General features: G+C 38.4%; 1 protein-coding gene across 27 annotated transcripts in view; it reads left to right on the plus strand.

Annotated features, from left to right (window-relative positions):
• RIMBP2 (RIMS binding protein 2) overlaps positions 1-20,490 on the plus strand; it is a 293,820-nt gene that overhangs the window by 262,229 nt on the left and 11,101 nt on the right. For 9 of the 27 annotated variants that reach the window (XM_043497940.1, XM_038373954.2, XM_038373946.2 and 6 more), the window contains 6 exons: positions 3,129-3,287; positions 6,918-7,649; positions 9,346-9,463; positions 13,135-13,287; positions 16,389-16,573; positions 19,445-19,613. In XM_043497940.1, the coding sequence (XP_043353875.1) occupies positions 3,129-3,287; positions 6,918-7,649; positions 9,346-9,463; positions 13,135-13,287; positions 16,389-16,573; positions 19,445-19,613 (1,516 nt within the window). The remainder of the gene's footprint in view (positions 1-3,128; positions 3,288-6,917; positions 7,650-9,345; positions 9,464-13,134; positions 13,288-16,388; positions 16,574-19,444; positions 19,614-20,490) is intronic. The other 18 variants (XM_038373958.2, XM_038373960.2, XM_043497949.1 and 15 more) reach the window with 3 other exon arrangements.

The following is a 20,490-nucleotide window of genomic DNA, read 5'->3' on the forward strand; positions in this document are numbered from 1 at the left end:
GAAAGAATCTGGTAGCTTAATTCACTATAAGGCAATCAATAGTTTGTTAGCTTATTATAGTGTGGCTTTAGTCTGTGTGTACTCATTGGTATTCTGAAGTTGATGCCATACTATGCATTTATGCCCAGTTAAAAGCTTTTGGCATAGTCTCACTTGCTGTGTCTCATGCATGAAGTAGATAGAAAGAAAGAAATCAAAGCAGGCAACCACAAACACAGGTTAAAACGATGTTGTTCAACAGTGGTGTTCTGTTGATACTAATGGAGATGACTGCTGTGGTCTATATTTCTGTAACTGTGTAACATAATATATGGATTTTAAAAAATTCCATTTGTGATTATATAGATCACATCCCTTCCAAATCAAAACAGTCACTGGATCTGCCACAGACTTCCTGTGTGACTTTGGGCAAGGCAATTAGGATTTTTAAAGGCTAACTACCATTGAAATAAAAATATTCAAGGCTTACCCTGGACTTCACTGCAGCTACTCACTGCCTTCAAATTAAGGATGTGCATATGTGTTTGCAGGATGGGGGCCCAAAACACAATGATTTTTTTAAAAGTCTGTTCAAATTGTTTGAGCTGCAATATCTTGTTACATGCCCATTAGATGCTTCAATATTTTGAAACGAATTAATCTATTACTAACACAGAATGTAATTGTACAATTATTCTTACATAAATTTGAGCTAATTGCATTACATGTCTTAACAAGTTCTAACACCTCAATTAGAAGGTTTTCATTAAATAATTGGTGGGTATTTAACAGACACCTCTGTTATTAAATCAACAGCAGATAAGCATTGGATATAGTTTGAAAGGTTCCTGCTATGTAGCTGTGCAGCTTTTCTCTGGCAATAACAACCTTTGATAATCTACATGATATCACAAACGTGGCTCTTATTTACACAGTGCAGTCCGCAATGAACTCCCTTGTATTGTCTGTATTATAACCGAGAACAGGGTTTGACTCACTGAAATTGGAAGCAAGACTCCATTGGAATGGCATGGGTGAAAGTGAGAGCATCAGACCAAATTCTGGGACTCTTTCATTTCATAAACTAACTGAAAGTATTAATTCCTGCAGTGGCTTTTATTCTTAGAATTACCCCCTCATGTAATACAACTAAGGGAAACTGAAAACATTCATGGGTTTGATCCCATTCCCTTGGATAGCAATAATAACGATTCTTAGCTTTTATACATAGACTACAAAGTATTTTACAGAGGAAAGTAAGTATCATTATCTGCATTTTACAGTAGGGGACATGGAGGCTTAGAGAGGAGAAGTAACTTGCCCAAAGTCATACAGGTCAGCAGCAGAACTGTGAATAGAACTATGGTCTTCTGCCTCCCAGGCCAGTGCCTGATCTACTGGACCAAGCTGGCTCCCATAAGTAATGAAAGAAGGATCTTAGCATTAATGAACATCTCATACAGCTGAGGCACATTGTAGAGATACACACTGAGATCTCCAGAACTATTGTCTAGGGATCAAGAGAGTGCAAGTCTGCTGTAATATTTGGAGAGTGAACATATTTTCACTTCAGGATAATTGCTTACTGCAGACATTTCATTTCATTTCTGGAAGTTTACAGCAGTTTATTGATGCCAATACATTATGGAACTATAGGAAGTGATTCTGCTCTACGAAAATTGCTTCTGCTGTAGTATTTCTTCTGGGGAAAGAGTAACTTCTGCTCTCTGACAATCTAATATTTCAGTAACTTATTCTCCAAAATCCTTTTTCTGAGGCAAACAGGAAATTGTCTCTACAGCATATAGTACCACTTCCTTGACACTGAAGGTGGGACTGAGCTATGTAGTTCACATTTGAATCTGAACATATCTAGATGGAAGGGTGTTTGGATTTGAGCCTCTGATCTGGCCCATTATAGAGATGCGGAACTAGATCCTTGTCTAACATAAATCAGTGTACACTGGAATACACCAGTTGAGGATCTGCCCCATGAAATTCGGATCTGGAGCCAAACTTCACATTAAAGTATATTCAGACCTGGAATTTCTGTTTGGGCCTACCCTATCCTGAATTGCTATGCTTCAGACTCAAACTGTATATAAAGATCTGTACTTTTTTGCTGTCCGTATTTTGAGAATGAGAAGATTACACCAACAAAGTAGGAAGATGTGTTATCGGCTACATTGAGATTTGCATTTTAGTTTTTATGCAGTGCATGTGTGAGACTTTTGGGCCTATAAATTTTAAGTAGGCCTCGACTTAAGCATTTGCACAAGCAAATGAAACTACTGACAGATCTGAAGCACAAGTGTGATTTTGTACAGAAAATTAGATGCCTCATTTTAAAAATGTACCTGTAGATGTAGAATCACAGTAATGTTTGGTTTGTTATCTGGCCTGTGGATATAAATCATGACACTAGTAAAACAAAACAAGAATTTACCAAAGACGATTAAATTTAACACCAGCAATTCAATAACATAGCTCATTTCTTCCATCCGTTCCACCTAGTTGAAAACACAGACAACTTAATTTAGTGGAACTAACTCTAGAAGGACATTAAAATTCTATCAATTCTGCTCCCTAGATGCCTGAATAGAATGAGATCATTGACCCTCATCAGCCAGTGAAAATTTACAATATAGAAACATTATGTAAGAACTAAATGGTACTCTTGAAGAGTCACGTGGGGTTTACTGTTAGATATAGAAAACATCAGATATGACAATGAAGAGTAGCTTACATGTGAATGGAATTCACTATCTCAGTTGGAGGCTTCACAGATGGTCAGCAAATCCACTGACACATGCAGGGCCTCTGTAAATCAAAGAGCTTTTTTTAAATCAGGGTTTCATGAGGTTTGTGGTGTAGTGGAAGTGCAAGTGTAATGATGCCCCTGGTTGGGTGATATGCAGGGACTGAATCTGCGATTTCTGGAATTTAAAGTGTGAGCAAGCTAATAAACCTTTGTATATTATCTAGCCACTTGAGGGCTACCGAGAGTTGCATCTGGTTAGTGTGGGTTACACAAGGTATTATTGCAATATTCAAGCTGCCAGTTGCTGCCTTGCCCCCCATTTGTGGGGGCACTGTCACTTCAGATTTTAAACCTTGCAGCCTTTTTTCTTTTCCATCCCATCCAATAGCCACACTACTGCCAGAGTGAGGAGTACCACACGGAGAGCAGTAGGGGCTCCGACTTGTCCGATATTATGGAGGAAGATGAAGAAGAGTTGTACTCAGAAATGCAGCTGGAGGATGGAGGAAGAAGACGAGTCAGTGTAACATCACACAACACACTCAAGGTAAGAGTGACGGAAAAGGGGGGCTTAAGCTTCAGAGAAGGGCAAGCCAAGTTCTTCCTTCTTTCTACGCCCTATCATTTTGTTAGTCTGCTGTGGACATTACCGTTCACAGTGGCCTACAGACTAGAACTGGGATGAATGCTGTTCATAATGTAAAGTACCCCTTATGAAATCCACTTAATACTCAGTTCTCTGGTGTTAGCCAAGAGCTTCACATATTGAAGACTGTCCTTGGGCTGTTATGCCATTATCTGTTTTGCTGCACAGTTGGGGGTGCAGCTGTGCTGCAGTATATGGAACGTGTACCCAGACCACTAGAGGTTTTCTGATGTGTGCATGCATGCACATCCACATACATGTCTTTGAATTTAAATATCCTGTGGACATCCTCTCCATATTACTGACCAGGTTTTTGGAACTACCCCCACGGGATCCTTCTAGTGCATGCTGGTAATGGATTTGGGGAGTTTTATTCAGTGCAATATGGATTCCCAATAGCGTGGATAAAGCCCATAGTCAATTAATCTTAGTGTCGCGATCATTAATGAGCTTCTGGTGGCAGAGAAGACAATGGTGAACATATGTCAGGAATGATGTCCCAAACACTGCATGGGAGGATTCATCCTACAAGGTGATTTTATTCATCTGATTAAAATACACACTGCAAACACTAAACTTTCCCAACATAGAATTTCTGTTTTCTGTAATATGACGGAGTAACTGCCTCTTATGTATATACCATTACCATGCTAAGATGCTTCTTCTTAACAAGCTATATGACTGAAACTATACAGAAACCTACAGGCCGTTCTTCCCACAACCAAAATGCTGGGTTACTAAAGAACATGCTATACCTTTATGCAAAGTACATACATAGGGATATTGTAACCATTGCTATAACTGCTTCTATATATTTTATACACAGACTTAGGATTTATGCAACTTATAAAGAGATACTGTCAAGTACATTTTCAGAAAAAAATCTTTCATTCTCCTCTTTAGTATCCTTGTAAAAGCTTGAAAATGAAATGGCTCTGACTGCCACTAGACAAACACGGAATTATCCCTAGACCTCTCTAGTTCTTTATGAATCAGTAGCTTATTTACTACTACTTTTTACATCAGCATTAACAGTACTATCAGCCCAACTTTGAACACACAGACCAGATCCTCAGCTGGGGTAAATCACCATATCTATGTTAAAGTCAGTGGGTATATGCTGATTTAATGCAATCTGAGGATCAGCCCCAAGGTTCATGGTTAACATCTGTTGTTTGAATGGCTGTGCAGAAGCAGAATTTAAGCACATAAATTTAGGGCAGAGGGAGTAAGTTTAGAATTTGGAGGACACTTACCACTGCATTTATAACTATATTACTTTAAGTTTTAGATCAGGTTCTAGAACTAAAATACTTGTGTCCCTGTTTTGCTAAATCCAATTCAGCTTTGCAGCTGCTGTAATTAAAAAAGAAACAAAAAACACATTAAGCGAATTGAACTCTTTCAAATGCATATGTGATTTGCATTTGAAAGTACACCAACCCATGCACTTTGAGCTATGATTGCAGATAGCTAACGTTCAGTATTCTGTACCAAGTTAATAGATACCCTTATGCTAAAGGAAAGTGTACCAGATGCATGACTCACTTTACTATGTGGTTATTATTCCCTTCAGTTGCTCTTCAGATGAAGGCTGATGTGTAATCTAGAAAGAGATCCAAACTTGAATATCAGGTTGGAGCATCCATGAAACTTGAGGATGTTTGGAGTCTGTTCAAAACTATTCCTAATGCACATTTATTTATATTTTTTCCATATTTATGAAACCTTTTCAAAAAAGCTCTGAACACAATAGACAATTAAAAAGTGTATTAAAAAATAATTCACATGAATACAGTAGAACCTCAGAGTTAGGAACACCTCAGGAATGGAGTTGTTCATAACTCTGAACAAAACGTTATGATTGTTCTTTCAAAAGTTTACAACTGAACGTTGACTTTATACAGCTTTGAAACTTCACTATGCAGAAGAAAAATGCTGCTTTCCCTTTATTTTTTTAGTAGTTTACGTTTAACACAGCACTGTACTGTATTGCTGGTTTTTTTGTCTCTGCTGCTGCCTTATTGCATACTTCCAGTTCCAACTGAGCTGTATGGTTGACTGATCAGTTCATAATTCTGGTATTTGTAACTCTACGGTTCTACTGTAGTGTCAAAAATTAATTTTTTTAAAAACTCCCTAGCCTTTGAAGAAAAATAAAGCAATAGCCAGCTCAGTCTGTCTGCTCAGAGACAGCCTGAGCAACGGGCTTTGTAATGTCCCTGGAATGTCAGCAAACTACGGCTCTGTTGGACCAAAGGGGAAGGAGAATTCCAAAGTCACTAAGGTTTCAGAGTAGCAGCCGTGTTAGTCTGTATTCGCAAAAAGAAAAGGAGTACTTGTGGCACCTTAGAGACTAACAAATTTATTAGAGCATAAGCTTTCGTGAGCTACAGCTCACTTCATCGGATGCATTAAGAAAGATCCTGCCCTCACTACCCACGTGCATGAATCCAGGCGCTATCTGCTCAGAAGTCCCAAGCTGATTGTGCTTTACCCCAATGACAGCAGAGAGGGGTGGTCTCCATGACCCAAATAGCTAAGGACTCCATAGATCAAAGCCAACACCTCTTTTCTCATTAATTTGGATAGCTCAGCATCTGCTTCAGAGTCCCAGAGAGAGACACTTGCATAGGATCCTTCAATTACACTATTCCTCAATTTTTGTAAGCCTAAAAATAAAATGTGTCTTTTATTTCATTTATCTAAGCTGTTCAGATTTTGTCCTGTCCACTGTAGTTCTTACTTACATCTGGTATGTACCGAGACTTATATTTGGGTCAAGTAACAGGTTGCTTGTCAAGTAAGAATTTTATTAAGCCGATTTAGGATGACAGATCCAGCATGGACCAATGGCTGCAGGTAGCCCCCAGTTCTCAGGATCTTTTTTGTGGAAGCCACGCTTAACGAGGGTGTAATTTTTATGAGGTTATGGAGGACACAAGAACTCCTATTTTGACATTTGCAGGGAACCCTGTATGACTTCATACCTGCCCTGAGTTTGCTGTCTTTGGGCAGGATGGCATTGTGGAGTTTCTTGTTAATCACCTAGGATACTTTAACAGATGCAAAGCAAGAGAGAAAACTCTGCAGTAGAAAGCTTTCCGAGATACGCTCCACGGACTAAAACAATCCCAGCTTGGCATAGAGCACAAAGAACACTAAGCATTAGCGCCATATTCTAACTTCACCTCCACTCTCACCACGGCTAAACTTGTATGCAGCTTTTATTGCTTTGTGTTGAATGCATGGGTTTATTCTTGTTAAAGCATCACAATATCAGCTGTGTTTTTACTGACCGCCCGTGTTCTAGCTGACACCAAGCCAACTTAATCATGTCTTTATTTTCAGATTCCTGTTCAGAGCATGACATCCCCCCTCACTGAATAAACTGCATGCCTTATGTTTGCCATTGCTCTAAAACTAATTCTGTCTTTATTTTTCTTTCCTCCTCCCCCTTTTCCCTCCCATTTTATTTTTATCACGCGCTGTTTGTTCCCCACCTGTTTTTTAACATCACATATTGTTAAGGAATGCTCTAAGAATAGGACCACTGAAGCTGCTTTTTTGGAACAGCCTGACTTTTCACAGCAGATACACCACAGTAAAAAGCTTTTCAGTATCCCAGAAGTAGCCGAAGAGGATGTTGAATATTCTGAACTATTGCAGAAACAGGGTTTTGGTATGCCCTATAAAATGAAACCTATGGTAGCTAGATGCACTAGACCACCTAGACCCTACAATCAAGACAAACAGCATAACTTTTGGTACCCAGCCAAGCACAGAATTTCAGGCATGGAGAATTTTGCTTCAGAAGACAAAGGCTATAACTACAGTAGATCCTTAACGAGAAGCCCTGACAGCGGACTAGACTGTGGAAGTGAGGAAGAAGAATCTCGTTTTACTTTCAGAAATGCTTATGATTTGATTTCTGCCAATGTTGTGCCTAGCTGTTGTGCAGAGACAGATAACTGTTCATGCAGAAAAAGCACAAGACCATTGCTTGCTCGCAGGAAAACTTTAACCAGGCAAAGCAGCATTGAAGAAGACTTTGACGACTTGGGTCCTTCCTTTATAGAGCCCAGAAGTGAGGAGGCCAAGCCCAGTTATGAGAAGAAGTCTGAGACTCAAAAATGCAATAGAACAGATAATTTGACTAGCAAAGATGTTCAGCGATTCTGGAAGATCAACTTACAAGTGAATGACTCTAGGGCAGCTGTTCCACATGCAGAGCCATCCCACAGAGATGCAGAAAACTCTCTGGTGTGTGAAATAAAACTTCCTTCTAACATCTGCCTGTCAAATCCATCTCTTTTCTTTCTTTTCTTTTCCTCCTCCCACTTTTTTGATTTTTTTTCTTAAAATCCATCTTTGGGACCTATCTACTGGTGGTGGTTTTATTTCTTTACTCCCCCCATGATTTTTTATTTATTAATCTGCATTTTGCTTCACAAGCTTCTTTTGTAGCATGCTGAAATCAGTTTAATTTGCTTTACAACAATGATTTTCCCACAGAACAAATTACAATAATGGCTGCTTTTGTTAAAGGACAACTGAATCTAAATTTTAATTAAGGGTTAGCTGAACTATAATTTTCCAAAAGTTTGTTTTTATCTTTAAAGTGACTATCAGAATATTGCTTTAAAAAGTAAAAATAGGTTTTATCTTTAACTGGAAAAAAAGAAAAAGTGTTTCACGAATTTTTATTTTGATGGTCTGTCTTTAAGATTCCATTTTGTCATGTTGTTTTTGCTCTCCTCGCTCCCAGATTTTCAGGAATTGCTCTTCATCTTCAGTCCTTCTCTCTGGGCAAGTACCAAAAAATATCTTCTCCCCCCAGTGACAGTGACCAAGCAAGCTTCTTGGAGTCACAGGATTCACCGTGTTTCCATTCTCCACCTTCTTCCTGCACTGTCACTTCTTTGCCCTCTTTTTTAGACCATCTCTTCTTGCCTTTGAAGTTGCAGACTGCATCTCCAAATGAGATTGCAGGCAAACAGCTTCTACCAGAGGGACAAGCCAATGCCATTCCACATCTTAATCCGCAAGGTGCCTCTGTGATCCTGCCTATTTGCATTTCTGTATGTTAACCCACAAGAGAGCCTTCATGAACTTGCATCTTTAGGCCTCTCTGTTCCCAAAGAGAACTAAACAAGTTTTTAGCCTCTCAGTCTGCAACTGTCCAAAGACTGGCTGTCTCCAATCTAATGTCTTATGTAAGAGTAGATTCAGCTGCTGCTGTATGTCTAGCCCAGCAGTTTATTCTGAATTGATCATTTAAAAATTCTCCTATTAAAATTGGTGCCAAGGCTGCATTTAATCTCAGTTGTTGAAAGAGACACCCTGGAAAGCATTAAAATAATATTTATTGCAAATTAGTGAACAGAAAGAGAACCAGCTGTGGTGTGAGGTGAAATTTGTATGAATCTCTTCTGCAAGGGTTAGTGACTTTTAAAAAGCCTGTAACCACAAAAGGCATTTTGAGAGGAGCAGTGTTCTCAAAGACCCCAAGAGGAAAAGGACATATACTGGTTAGTGTGCTGCAAAGTGTGCAAAACAATCTAGGTAAAAAAACTAAATGCAGTGACCTGACCCCATCATATACTGTCTTCACAGCTCTAATATGAGTGGTCTTAGTCCTCTTCAGGGAGAGTTAAAAGTGCTCTGAGCCAAGTTAGTAGCAATGACAAAGGCAAAAGAATGTTTCCAAAATTATTATTATTATTTCTTTGTTTTAATGTGTGACTGCTGTTTACAAAGGGTGCGCCATTTTTCAGGGAACCGTTTTTCTTTTGCAGGTTTAGAAGGCATCACTAGAACTTTTCAGCTAACCTTTCAGTTAAAAACTAAGTTTAGTTGCCTTTAGAGCTTATGCTTCGGAAAGTGATTGACATGATTAACGTGCCCTTTTTATGCACCCAGCTGTGTAACTTGCAAACCTGTTGTTTTTGTTTTTTAGCTTTTAGGGAATCCATCATCCACTGGACGACCTGACAGGGTGGAGCACACGGGTCGAAGGTTGTCTCATGCCAGTGCAGTCCCACAAAGGTCTCGACCAATGTTGGTCCCTTCCATTGGTTAGTTGGCCTGATTGGTGCATTTCTATTCTTTACAGCCGCCGAGCTGGGGGATTGGTAAAACAAACAAACAAACAAAGCCCAAAACCTTTCAACCACAATAACTCTAAATCCTTCATATAAGATGAACGAAGATTAAAACCAACTTTGTCTTAGGTTAAATATGAGCGTACTGAAGATTTTTTAAGGGTCTGAACCAAAACCTGCTGACATCAGTGGGAGTTTCTCCATTGACTCCAGTGAGCTTTGGATCAATATCTATGCTTTGGTTGATGATAGCTACAATTTAAACCCTACAGTAGACAGTTCATTCTTTAAAATAAATTAAGGCGTGGACATGCTATGAATATGATACCTAAAATAATTGCAATCACCCACTCATCCATCCATCCATCATTCCATTCATCTACCATCAATTTGCCTTCACCTTCCATTCTCTTAACTACTTTTTGGAATTCAGCAAGGAAAATTGAGGTTATTAAATTAAATGAGCAAGTAAGACTGAAGTATGTCCATTAGATTTGCTTTTTCTCATCAAGCCATCTCTGTTCTGGTTAAATCATGACCTAAAATATATATTTTGCCATGTGCAAGAAATTCCAAAAAGTACTGCAGACAAGATAATGGAATCAAGACACCAAGCACAAAAACACTTTCACCAAAACTTGCAAACCACACAAACAACTAGGAACAACCACACAGAAATGCAAGAATCACAGGCGTGTAAATGGAGAACTGTAGACTATGTACAAAAATAAAATCTTCATGTGATGTAATTCTTCCGGTGCCTGTGCTTACATTAGATGATTCCTTATTAACAGTGTACACAGAAATCCAGAGAACTCAAGGCAACATTAAGCAGTTCTGTCCTAAAACTTTATCTGTGAATGAGAAACTTTCCACACAGAAAGCAACCTCATAGTGATACTTAATATAAAGCAACACGGGTTTTTTAATTGTTAAACATGAAATGTTTTCTCCCAGTTCCTCCAATGGATACACAGCAGAATAACCATATAGGAAATTTAAACAAAAACTTTTCTGTGGTGTATAGCACCCTCTACAGATTTGTAAAGTTAGCAAGATTTTGCTCTGAAGGGGAAAACTAATGGATATTAAGGACACAATAGTAATTTATGATAACTGTGGATTTTAAAAAAAATACAACTGTAATTCATAAAAGCATGCCAAGTGCCTTTAATAAGTATATGTAGAGAGTATGATTCTCCTCCCACTTACACTGCTACAAATCAGAAGTAACTTCACTCAATGGAATTACTGGTGTTAAAGGAAAAAAAAAAGTGTAAAGAGAAAATCAGGTCCAGAAAGTGCATATGCAAATATCAACCTGTGACACTTATTTGAGCCAGATAATTATCAGCTGATAAACATTCTCCGTTTAGGCTGATGTTTGCTAGATCAATGTCTCCCTTTTGTTTTTTGTAGCTTTTTCCCCCCAAGAGTAAATATTTTGGGGGGGAGAGGGGGGAATTAGGCCTGGAATACTTAAAATATATTGTGCATTTAAGATTTTCTTTTTTATAATTTAACAACAAATAGTTGGGGGTGGGATCTGAAATAATTTTGATTAAATTAATCCTTTGGATTTTCCTTTAACTTTGATTTTAATGGAAAGATGTAGATTGGGCGGGAGCCTGAATAAATATAGGAGGCCTTGCTTTCTCTAACCAAGACTGGAACCCAAGGAACTATTAAATAATGACTTCACTGTTCGGTAGCTAAAGAGCAGCATTTTATGAAGTAGATAAGAAGGAATTCATTTTTTTATAATCAGTCCACATTCAAATTGATAATTAAACAGAGAATAAAATATAAGGCTCTAATCTGCTTCTTTAGTGTGAGTTCAAGAATGCGTTAGTGTATTTTGCAGTAAGTATGCTCTGTGAATGCTTTTCTGGGGAAGTCGCATTAGGATTGAATTACAATATTGTCTAACACTGATAAGACATAATCCACAGTGGCAGTATTTTCAATATCTAATGAAAGAACTACCCTCTAGTCTTCTGTGAAATTGATGAAAGACCCTATCCAGTATCATTCTTAATGGGATGTGGTTATGGTCCAGGATTCCTAACTGCTGACTTCTTTGATGTTATTGCCATGTTTAAACAAAGAGAACAGATTTCTAAGAGTGTTCACAGGAACAGAACTAATGTGAAGCTGCTTTACCAGGCATGCAGTACACATGGCTCTCTTAACTCAGCAGGGTATTTAATAAAATCAACATAACCGATTTGTTAGCTATTAAAAATCTAATTGGTGATAAATATGTACCCATGATGTAATAATTACCCACGTCAATAATGTACATCAGTCAAGACAAGGATTGGGTAAAAATCACAAAATAGTCATCCTCTGAAGGCTTGCTACAGAAGAATAGAAAGGGAATAGATCTGCAGAGCAGATAGACTGAATAAAACCAATGTATCCAATCAAACCCTGTAACAGATCATTGTACCAACTTGATCACATTGTCCTCACTCAGGCAAAGCTCCTATTGACTTCCAAGGGAGTTTTGCCTGAATGAGGACTGAATAAAACAGATATGGCTCTGTCATCATAAAAAGAGGGTTCTTTAGAATTTGGCCCAACTTTTTTTTTTTAAAGTTTTTATTGGAGCAAAACTCCCATTGACTGCAATTAGTAGAGGTTTTATTCCATTAAGGCCCAAAGAACATAGGGCTGCCTACATTTATCAGTATGGGTTTAATTACAGTGTCACAGTTTATTCCCTTAAGAAATATATTGAGCACTGCAAATTTGCTCAGCATCACTAAAATGTTACTATTATTCTTAGGTCAGTAATATTGTTTTTATAAGGGTTTCACTGTTCATATGTTGTTCTCTCCTTGAAAATTAGCTTCAAGTCAATCAACAACACAGTTAAAATCTTATGGTGATAGCTGGAGTTTCCAGCTATTAATTTGCCTGCATGATATAAAATGAAAGGAAGTCCATAAAAGTGATAAATCAACTCCGGAAGGAATAGTTAGCAGGTGGGAACTCCAAAATTGTGATACTTCTACGAAAAATATTTCCTGGGACACATCTTTTATCCAAAAGGCCCCCAATTTTAAACTTATTTTAGATTATTTCCCTGTTAGATTACGAAGGTATTTCCATTAACATCTCCTTGGAAACAGAAAATTTTCAACTTAATTCTGGTTTTAGATAATCTACTTCCAAAGATAAAATGTATTTTACATTTTTACCTTGACCTTGCCAAAGTGGGACATAGGATTACAACACTGATTGTTGTTGTTTATTATTTGTATTATCATAGCGCCTAGGAACTCCCATCATGGACCAGGATCCCATTGTACTAGGCACTGTACAAACACAGAACAAAAATATAGTTTCCTGCCCCACAGAACTCAGAGTCTGCATTTACCCTCCAGAAATCCAGGCAAGTTTTAAAAAGCACGAAGGCAAGACCCTTTAAAAAAACAAACTCCCCTTTCTGTGTGCCTCTGCTATAGAAGAATCACTGGAGAATCAGTCAGTAAAACTGCCACACACAGTTCTGCAGGTGGTTAACCATCCTGCTATAACTGAGTCAGAAAATAAGGTAGGCAAAGCTTGTCCTACAGGAGCCTCCACTGAGAAGACTATAAAGTATGTTTAATAGATCGTTCCCTTTTTCTCCATAGAAATTACAATGGACAGTAACAGTGAAGGCGGTCGGTCTCGGTCAGGTAGTGAGGGAAATATTTCACCTGTAAAAGAAGAAGCTTATTATCGCAGCATTGATGGACACAAGAAATGGTCTCAGCAGCGTACCATGGCCTCTGACTATAGATACGGTATGCCGACCCTTCTTCCTCCTTTCTGACACAGACACATTTAGAGCTGGGTGTTTAATGAGTGCCATTTCTGTATGACAACATTGCATGCAATGCAGAATGCAAGGGGAGCTAACTCTTAAGTCCTGTCTGCCCTGCTTCCAGGTAAGTTTATTCAGCTCAGCTGTAAGGGAGGAAGAGCCCTTAGTCATCCACTGATAACTGTCATGCAACCAGCTTTCCATACTGAAACAAGTCAAAGCACACTGCATTGCATGAACCTCTGTGAAGCTACTCCTTTATCCTCCATGGCTGTTTAACATCAATTAACACCTAATGTATGCACCTTTGAACACTCATTGATCTAAAAGATCAGCTTTCAACTTGATTCATAAATCTAGCACTAGACAGAGACAAAATGGGGAGGTTCATTATCACCAAACGTTCCATAGTGAGAAGCAGCGCTACTCAGTCATCACTCCTAGTTTATTGGTTTGGCTTAGGGCTGATCTGAAGCCCCTGGGAGTCAATGGGTGCCTTGTCATTGACTTCACTGGGATTTGGATCAGACCTTAAGTGAAAGTAAAAATAAAATTTATTTTAAAAAGTATGTGTACTCATTTGTATCACTACAAGTGCTAACTGACATATGTAAGGTAGTAATTGTCTCCCACCCATTATTGATGTTTGCTGCTTCATCAACATAAGAAGCCATTGCATAATTGTACAAAATTCTCAACCTTTCAGATCTTTACACAGTTCCCACCTAAAAGTAGCTTAGGCCAGATCTGAAGCTGGGAGAAGCATTAAGTTTTGTTTTCATCTTTCAAATGAAGCAAAAAAGAAGCCAAAGTAAACATTTAAACAAATCAATAATAAAAAAGTGTTCTTCTTTGAGTAGATGCAGCCTTAGCCCCTCCTCTGGCTGTATAAGAGCAGTGCTGGCCCAACCCCTTCAGTTCCTTCTCTCCGCCCATGGCTGGAGTCAGAATGCTGTGTGGTGTCTTCACCAGACGCTTTTGCTCTGTTTTCTGAAACCTTTTCTTGTATATAGCAGTAGTAGTACATTAGGTTTAGTTTAAATGTTAGTTTAGAGCTCAGCCAACGTCAATGGCATTTCTAAATGACATTTCTATATTGGACAGCTGCAGGGCGGCCAACTTGTCCTCTGAGCATACTTTTGCCAACCACTGTGCCATCATGGCTACGTCCAGATCAGATGCAAACTTCTGGAAGGCAGTCCTGCCGTCCTCCTTTAAATAGACTCTGTGCCCCACCTCCTGCAAATATTGCTTGCATGGAATACACAACTGGACCTACTCAAAGAACTAAAAATGGTTACCTACCCATAACTGCTGTTCTTCAAGATGTGATGCAGACGTATATTCCACAGTCCATCCTCTGTCCCCTCGGCATCGGAGTCTGTACTTCTGATGTTCGGTGCAAAGGAACTGAGGACGCTGGGGCAGAGGAAGGGCTAGGCTCCAGAGTGTGAGCACCACCCCTATGGATACTGCTAGGCAAAGTTCTCCAGCTACAGTGCCCAGGGTGCGCACACACCCACATGGAATACACATGAGCATCATGTCTCAAAGAACAACAGTTACAGGTAGGTATCTAGGTTTTTTAGGTTTGAGAGCAAAAAGCTCTGAATATTTTGAACCAGATCATCAGTTGGCATAAATCAACATAGTTCAAGGAGTCGCTCAGTTTACATCAGCTGAAAATCTGGCCTACAGCAGCCAGTCAAGCAGCATATATATAGCCTCTGAGCAGAATATAAATAACTGAGCTGCTCACAAGATGTCTGATTGCCTGAAACAGACATGTGACCATCCTGAATCATTACCATTCCGGTTCAGAACTGTTTTGATAAAGTCTGTGCACAAATCATGCTTGTAACTAACTCCAGCTGAAGGCAGTCCAGGAGGGCATAATTTGACCTGTCTCACTTAAAAAACAGAATTTGCAATACTCTGAAGAAAAACCCTGTTTTGCATTTCCAGTCCATGTGACAGTGGAAATAAAACATCATTGCAACTGGGGGGAAATCTCCATAGTCATTTGTTCATGTCCTGTCCTTGTTCCACTTCCCTTCTGTGCTTTGTGCCTGTGTAAAGCTTCCTGGCTGAACTGTGTTTCCCACCCTTTGGCTGTTCTGCATTTCCTTAACCACCTTCTTTCTAGTGTTCTGGACACAAGTTTCAGTAGCCATTCCCTTGAAGCTGTACCCCTCTAAACTGACCTTTTTTTAATTACAAAAAATTGTTTAACAGTGATCTGGCATTAGGAGTAGGGAAAGTGGAGAGGGTCATCTTAAAAAAAGTTCTATAATAAATCCTAAATAAAACATTTAAATTATTTCAATAAATATACAATCTGTATTATGCAGATATTATTAAAGCAGAAATATGGGCCTAAATATATATATATTTAACATATAAAGCAGGCCTTTAAAAAAAAATTTGATAATAGTTGAGTGATTTAGGTGGTTTGTGTTTTGGGTGCCCAACTTGATGTACTTTGAAGGGACCTGGCTTTTACTATGCATTGGACAAAGGTATAATTCCCAATCCTGCACTGGGCTCTTTCACCTGCACAAAGTTCAATGCAGGATCAGTGTCTTAATATATATATATTTATATGGTCAATATGTATTTGGCTTAAATGCAAAGGTCTAGATGGATTACAACACAACTGTAGGCAAGAAACAACTGTATGGGAACCATAAACATATTTTGTTGTTTTTATAGTATTGGTTTAACCTTAGTCCCATTCACATGAAAGGTGGGACCATGCTAGCAATAACTTTGTTTAAACACCTTTGTGGCTAGTCGTGTTCTAGTGCCGTTCCTCTGAGCACTGGAAACACAGGGCTTGTCTGCACAGTGCACTAGTGCATGGTAGAGGGATGCAAGTTCTAATGTGCACTAGCGGGCTACACTCTAACTGGCCTGTGTAGACCCTGCTGGAGCACATTATAAGTTCCCGAGTGCACAGTAATTTAGTCCCATTTCAAACAGAGATTTAGGAACAAATTTCAGACCTAAATTGAACAAGTTGAAAAATTATTCTGACTTGCATTGCTGAATTTTTGCTCCCTTTTGATCTTACTTTCACAGATGGATACTGTAGTCGGGACCATCTTTCTCCAGATATTTATGAAGAATCAGAAACAGATCCTGGCACAGAGGATATTTCTCCTCGAATATTTGTTGCCCTCTTTGACTATGATCCACTGACAATGTCCCCCAATCCTGATGCTGCAGAAGAAGAGCTACCATTTAAAGAAGGACAGATCATTAAGGTGGGAATCTAAAAACAAAGCAAACCAAAGACCTGATCATGCAAACTGGCCCTCCTGGGTCCATTCACACAAGAGTTTCTAGGATCAGTGCCAAGACCTTTTCTTTAGAGCCATACACATTTACGTATCACGGGGTTGAGAACTGTCTCATGCTTAGTACTGATGGCTTTTAAAAAATGAGATAGTTGGGGTAAAATTTTCAAAAGCACCTAAGTGATTTAGGCACCTACATCCCATAAATTTTTCATGGCAGGCTCCAAAGTTACTTAGACCTAGGTCATCAAAGATGCTTAGGCAGTGCTCTGCTTACCATTGCAATACCTACCCCCTAGGTGGCCTACCACTTGGCATAATCAGTCCTGAGCTAGGCTCCCCATTAAGTGCTTGGGAGAGTTAGGCACCTCAGAAACCAGTAAGCTGAGCAGGGAGCCACCTACACTAGCCAAGCACAAAATGTCCCAGAAAGGGTCAGGGCATAGACACCTATGCAGTTGACCGGCTCCACCCAGCTGATGATAGGTGTTTCTCTCCTCTCCTGAGTTAAACACTGAAGCCAGTTCAGCCCTTTAAGTAGCCCATGTCCCAGCCGCTGAAAAAATGTCGCTCCTGCTCATGCTTGCCTTATGTTTCCCAATGCCCCCAATTGTCTTTGTGCAAGTGCTGTGATGTCCCCACTGCTGTGGGTAGACTGCGTCTGGCCCTCCTGCTGAGGGATCTGACAGATTTCTCCGTTTACATATGTGTTAGATAGATATCTTCACCACATCACTAGTCTGTACGAGCCCTGCATTGCCAGTGGTCTGGGGCACTCTTAAGGCTTTATGTTGCATTTCTTGCACGCCCAAAACATCCACTGCCAGATAAGAATGACATTAACTCACTTCCTAATGTAAGCTAATTGACATCCTACTTGTAAAGACCGTAACAATGGGTGGATCAGGCTCTATGTATTTGTTTAGCAGATACAAAACATGTGAATTACACTTTTGAAAACAAAATGTATATTTTACTAAGTGCTTAGGAGAATAACTGTTTACAATAAAATATAAGGCTTGATTAATAAGTACCTTCAAGGGGGAAGCTTATGAAACAGCTTATAAACCCCTCTTCAGGAAAGCATGTGCTTAAATCCTTAGTCAAGATGCCACCTAAGCATGTTCTTTAATCTCTATGAATGGGACAGGCTTAGGTGCTGTTTTCCTTTCCTGAATCAGGGCCATAGCGAAGCCCCTTCTCGTGCAGTACAATGAGTGTCCCAAATTCTTTCACTGCCTCTCAAATTCTAGGCAGAGCTTGCAGGATTGGCAGTTATGATGCCAGCCCCGAGCAGCCTCCCTTTTCTGGACACTCACCAGGCTGCTATGTTTGGGTACCAAACACGCTGGACCTGTATTTCCTGGCAGAGTGGATAAAAATTGATATTTTGAAATTAAATGAGATTTTTTTTTCATTTCAATCCATTTTTTATTTAAGTTAAATACTTTCTTTTTAAAAAAATGAACCTGTTTAAAATTAAATGTGAAATTATGACAATCCATATTAAGGACTAAATTTACTACAATATACTAAAATAACTTAAATAAAAAATATTCAAGCAGTCCATGTTTGCGGCCAAAACTTTAAAGAAAGTCAAACCACTGAACTGATGGAAGTCACTGGCTAAGCACCTGGAATCAGCATTTGTTGATGTGCTAAATCAGCTTTTGACAGCAGTACTTCTTTCTGCAGATGCAAAGAGAATATCGTCTTCATTTCAGTGTATCCAACCAGTTCAGTTCAATGACTAGTTCATTCAAAGTTGAGAAACTGGGAGCTGAAAAAACAGGAATGTTTGTTTTCTTCTTACAGGCTACGGATAAAAATGAAGTATGAGGATGAGATCTATTGGGTTCTAAAATTCTGAATTCCAGAAACAATCAGTTCAATTCACTAACCACAGTTACACGTCTTTTGTTTCTTAAATCAGTTAGTTTTAAATGCGAAACGTGTTGATACTTATTTTTTCTTAGGTATCCCACACATTTAAGTAGATTTTATTTAATTAACTACAATTTGAAAATGCAATTTGTGACTTTTAATTGAATTTCAGTTACCACCCAAATTTAGCATGGTACAAATCGTGAGCAAAGAAATAATAAATGAATCATACAGTACTGAATTTTCAAATATTTTCACAAAGACAGTTTCTTACTGTAAGCTTCATTTCATTAGCTTTTGGTTAGTATCAAAGATGGGACAAACTGATTTAATTTGGATTCACCTGTTATTGGGAATGGAGTTTCGGATACAGTTCTATTATAGGTAAAATACTTTCTTGTATGTGACAAAAACACAAGTCCGGTGGCACCTAAAAAGACGAACAGATTTATTTGGGCATAAGCTTTCATGGGTAAAAAAACACACTTCTTCAAATGCATCTGGTATGTGAGATATGCATAAATCTTAGATACACACATCATATTTCACACTAAATGTTTTCTTGGCGTAACCTTGATTTTGCCAAAAATTTAATCTACTTAAAATAATAAAACTGATCCAATTCTTCAAATGCTCACTATAGCCTCTACCACCATAAATAGTGATGCAAATAATATTAAGAAATTTTTTGGGGGGGGAAGGTTTTAAAGGTATTCCTCGATTATATTTATGTCATAGGTAACAAAACAGCTGATTTCTGCTCAAATGTATGGTATCACAATTCAGAGGTACCTAAAAAAAACCTAGGGCTCTGTTAAAAAAAGAAAAATCAGAGTAGCTGTAAAGAAACCCAAATTCATAGAAACCTTGCAATCCTTCAGGGATTGTTTTGTAATAAATCCCAAATATCAAAACAACATTGATTGATCCATTTTTTATGCTTTGAATATTTAGGTTTATGGAGATAAAGATGCTGATGGATTCTACCGAGGAGAAACTTGCACAAGACTTGGCCTTATTCCATGTAATATGGTCTCTGAAATCCAAGCAGATGATGAAGAAATGATGGATCAGCTTCTGAAACAAGGGTTTCTTCCTCTGAATACCCCTATAGAAAAAATAGGTAGGGGAAAATATATGTCTAGAAAATAACGATTTAGTGCTGTTAACTTGGCTGTTTGCGCTTTAGCTTTTTTTGATTATTTGGAACATGTGTCTAAATTTTACAGCAGTCTGCTACACTATGGGATACATTCTGTGTCAGTATCTTGATTGTGTTTTTAAAAAAATTCAGACTAAGCATTTTCACTATTGACAACACAAATGAGGTCTTGCATTTCAGTACTGCACATATGTTTGTTTTTTTAAGAGACTGATTTTCTGAAAAATTTGTAGACACAGAACAAGATCCCTCTGCTTTTGGCATATGCAGTGCTGATATGTTTGATAAATGTTAGGCTCACTGCTGGAAAGCATAAAAAGAATCACTTGTTTGTTGTTCTTTTTACTCTTCTACTTTAACCTACTTTACCATAAATTTAAAGGGATGGTGGCAAAGGGTTATGCCTCACAATATTCAGGTTAACATTGCATAGTCAAAAAGTTTAAAAGATATTGAGATCACAAACCAACCTTTCCTGTTTTGAACCAGTAACCTTAAATCAGTGGTTCAATGTTGTACAGAGACCTATTGTAGTTATGCACAAATATATTTTGAGGAAACGCCATCAACAAATTTTAAATCTTTCAAAGGAGCAATAAAACAAAAGACAGTAAACTACTAACATTGGTTCAATCTTGTTTAAAAGTGAACTGTAAATGTGGCTACATAAAAACAAAAACAATCGAACAAACAAAAAATCTCTCCAGAATTGTTTGCAAGATTATAAAATGAAAATAGTGTCTTACCATTGGGGTTTTTTTTAAAGTACTTTTCACAAAATGAAACAATTATAGGCTCTTTAAGATCCTCGGAATTCTCAGCTCACTATTTCCCCATT

The sequence above is a fragment of the Dermochelys coriacea genome, chromosome 15 (genome assembly GCF_009764565.3).
Source record: "Dermochelys coriacea isolate rDerCor1 chromosome 15, rDerCor1.pri.v4, whole genome shotgun sequence".
In the NCBI taxonomy this organism is placed as follows: Eukaryota; Metazoa; Chordata; order Testudines; family Dermochelyidae; genus Dermochelys; species Dermochelys coriacea.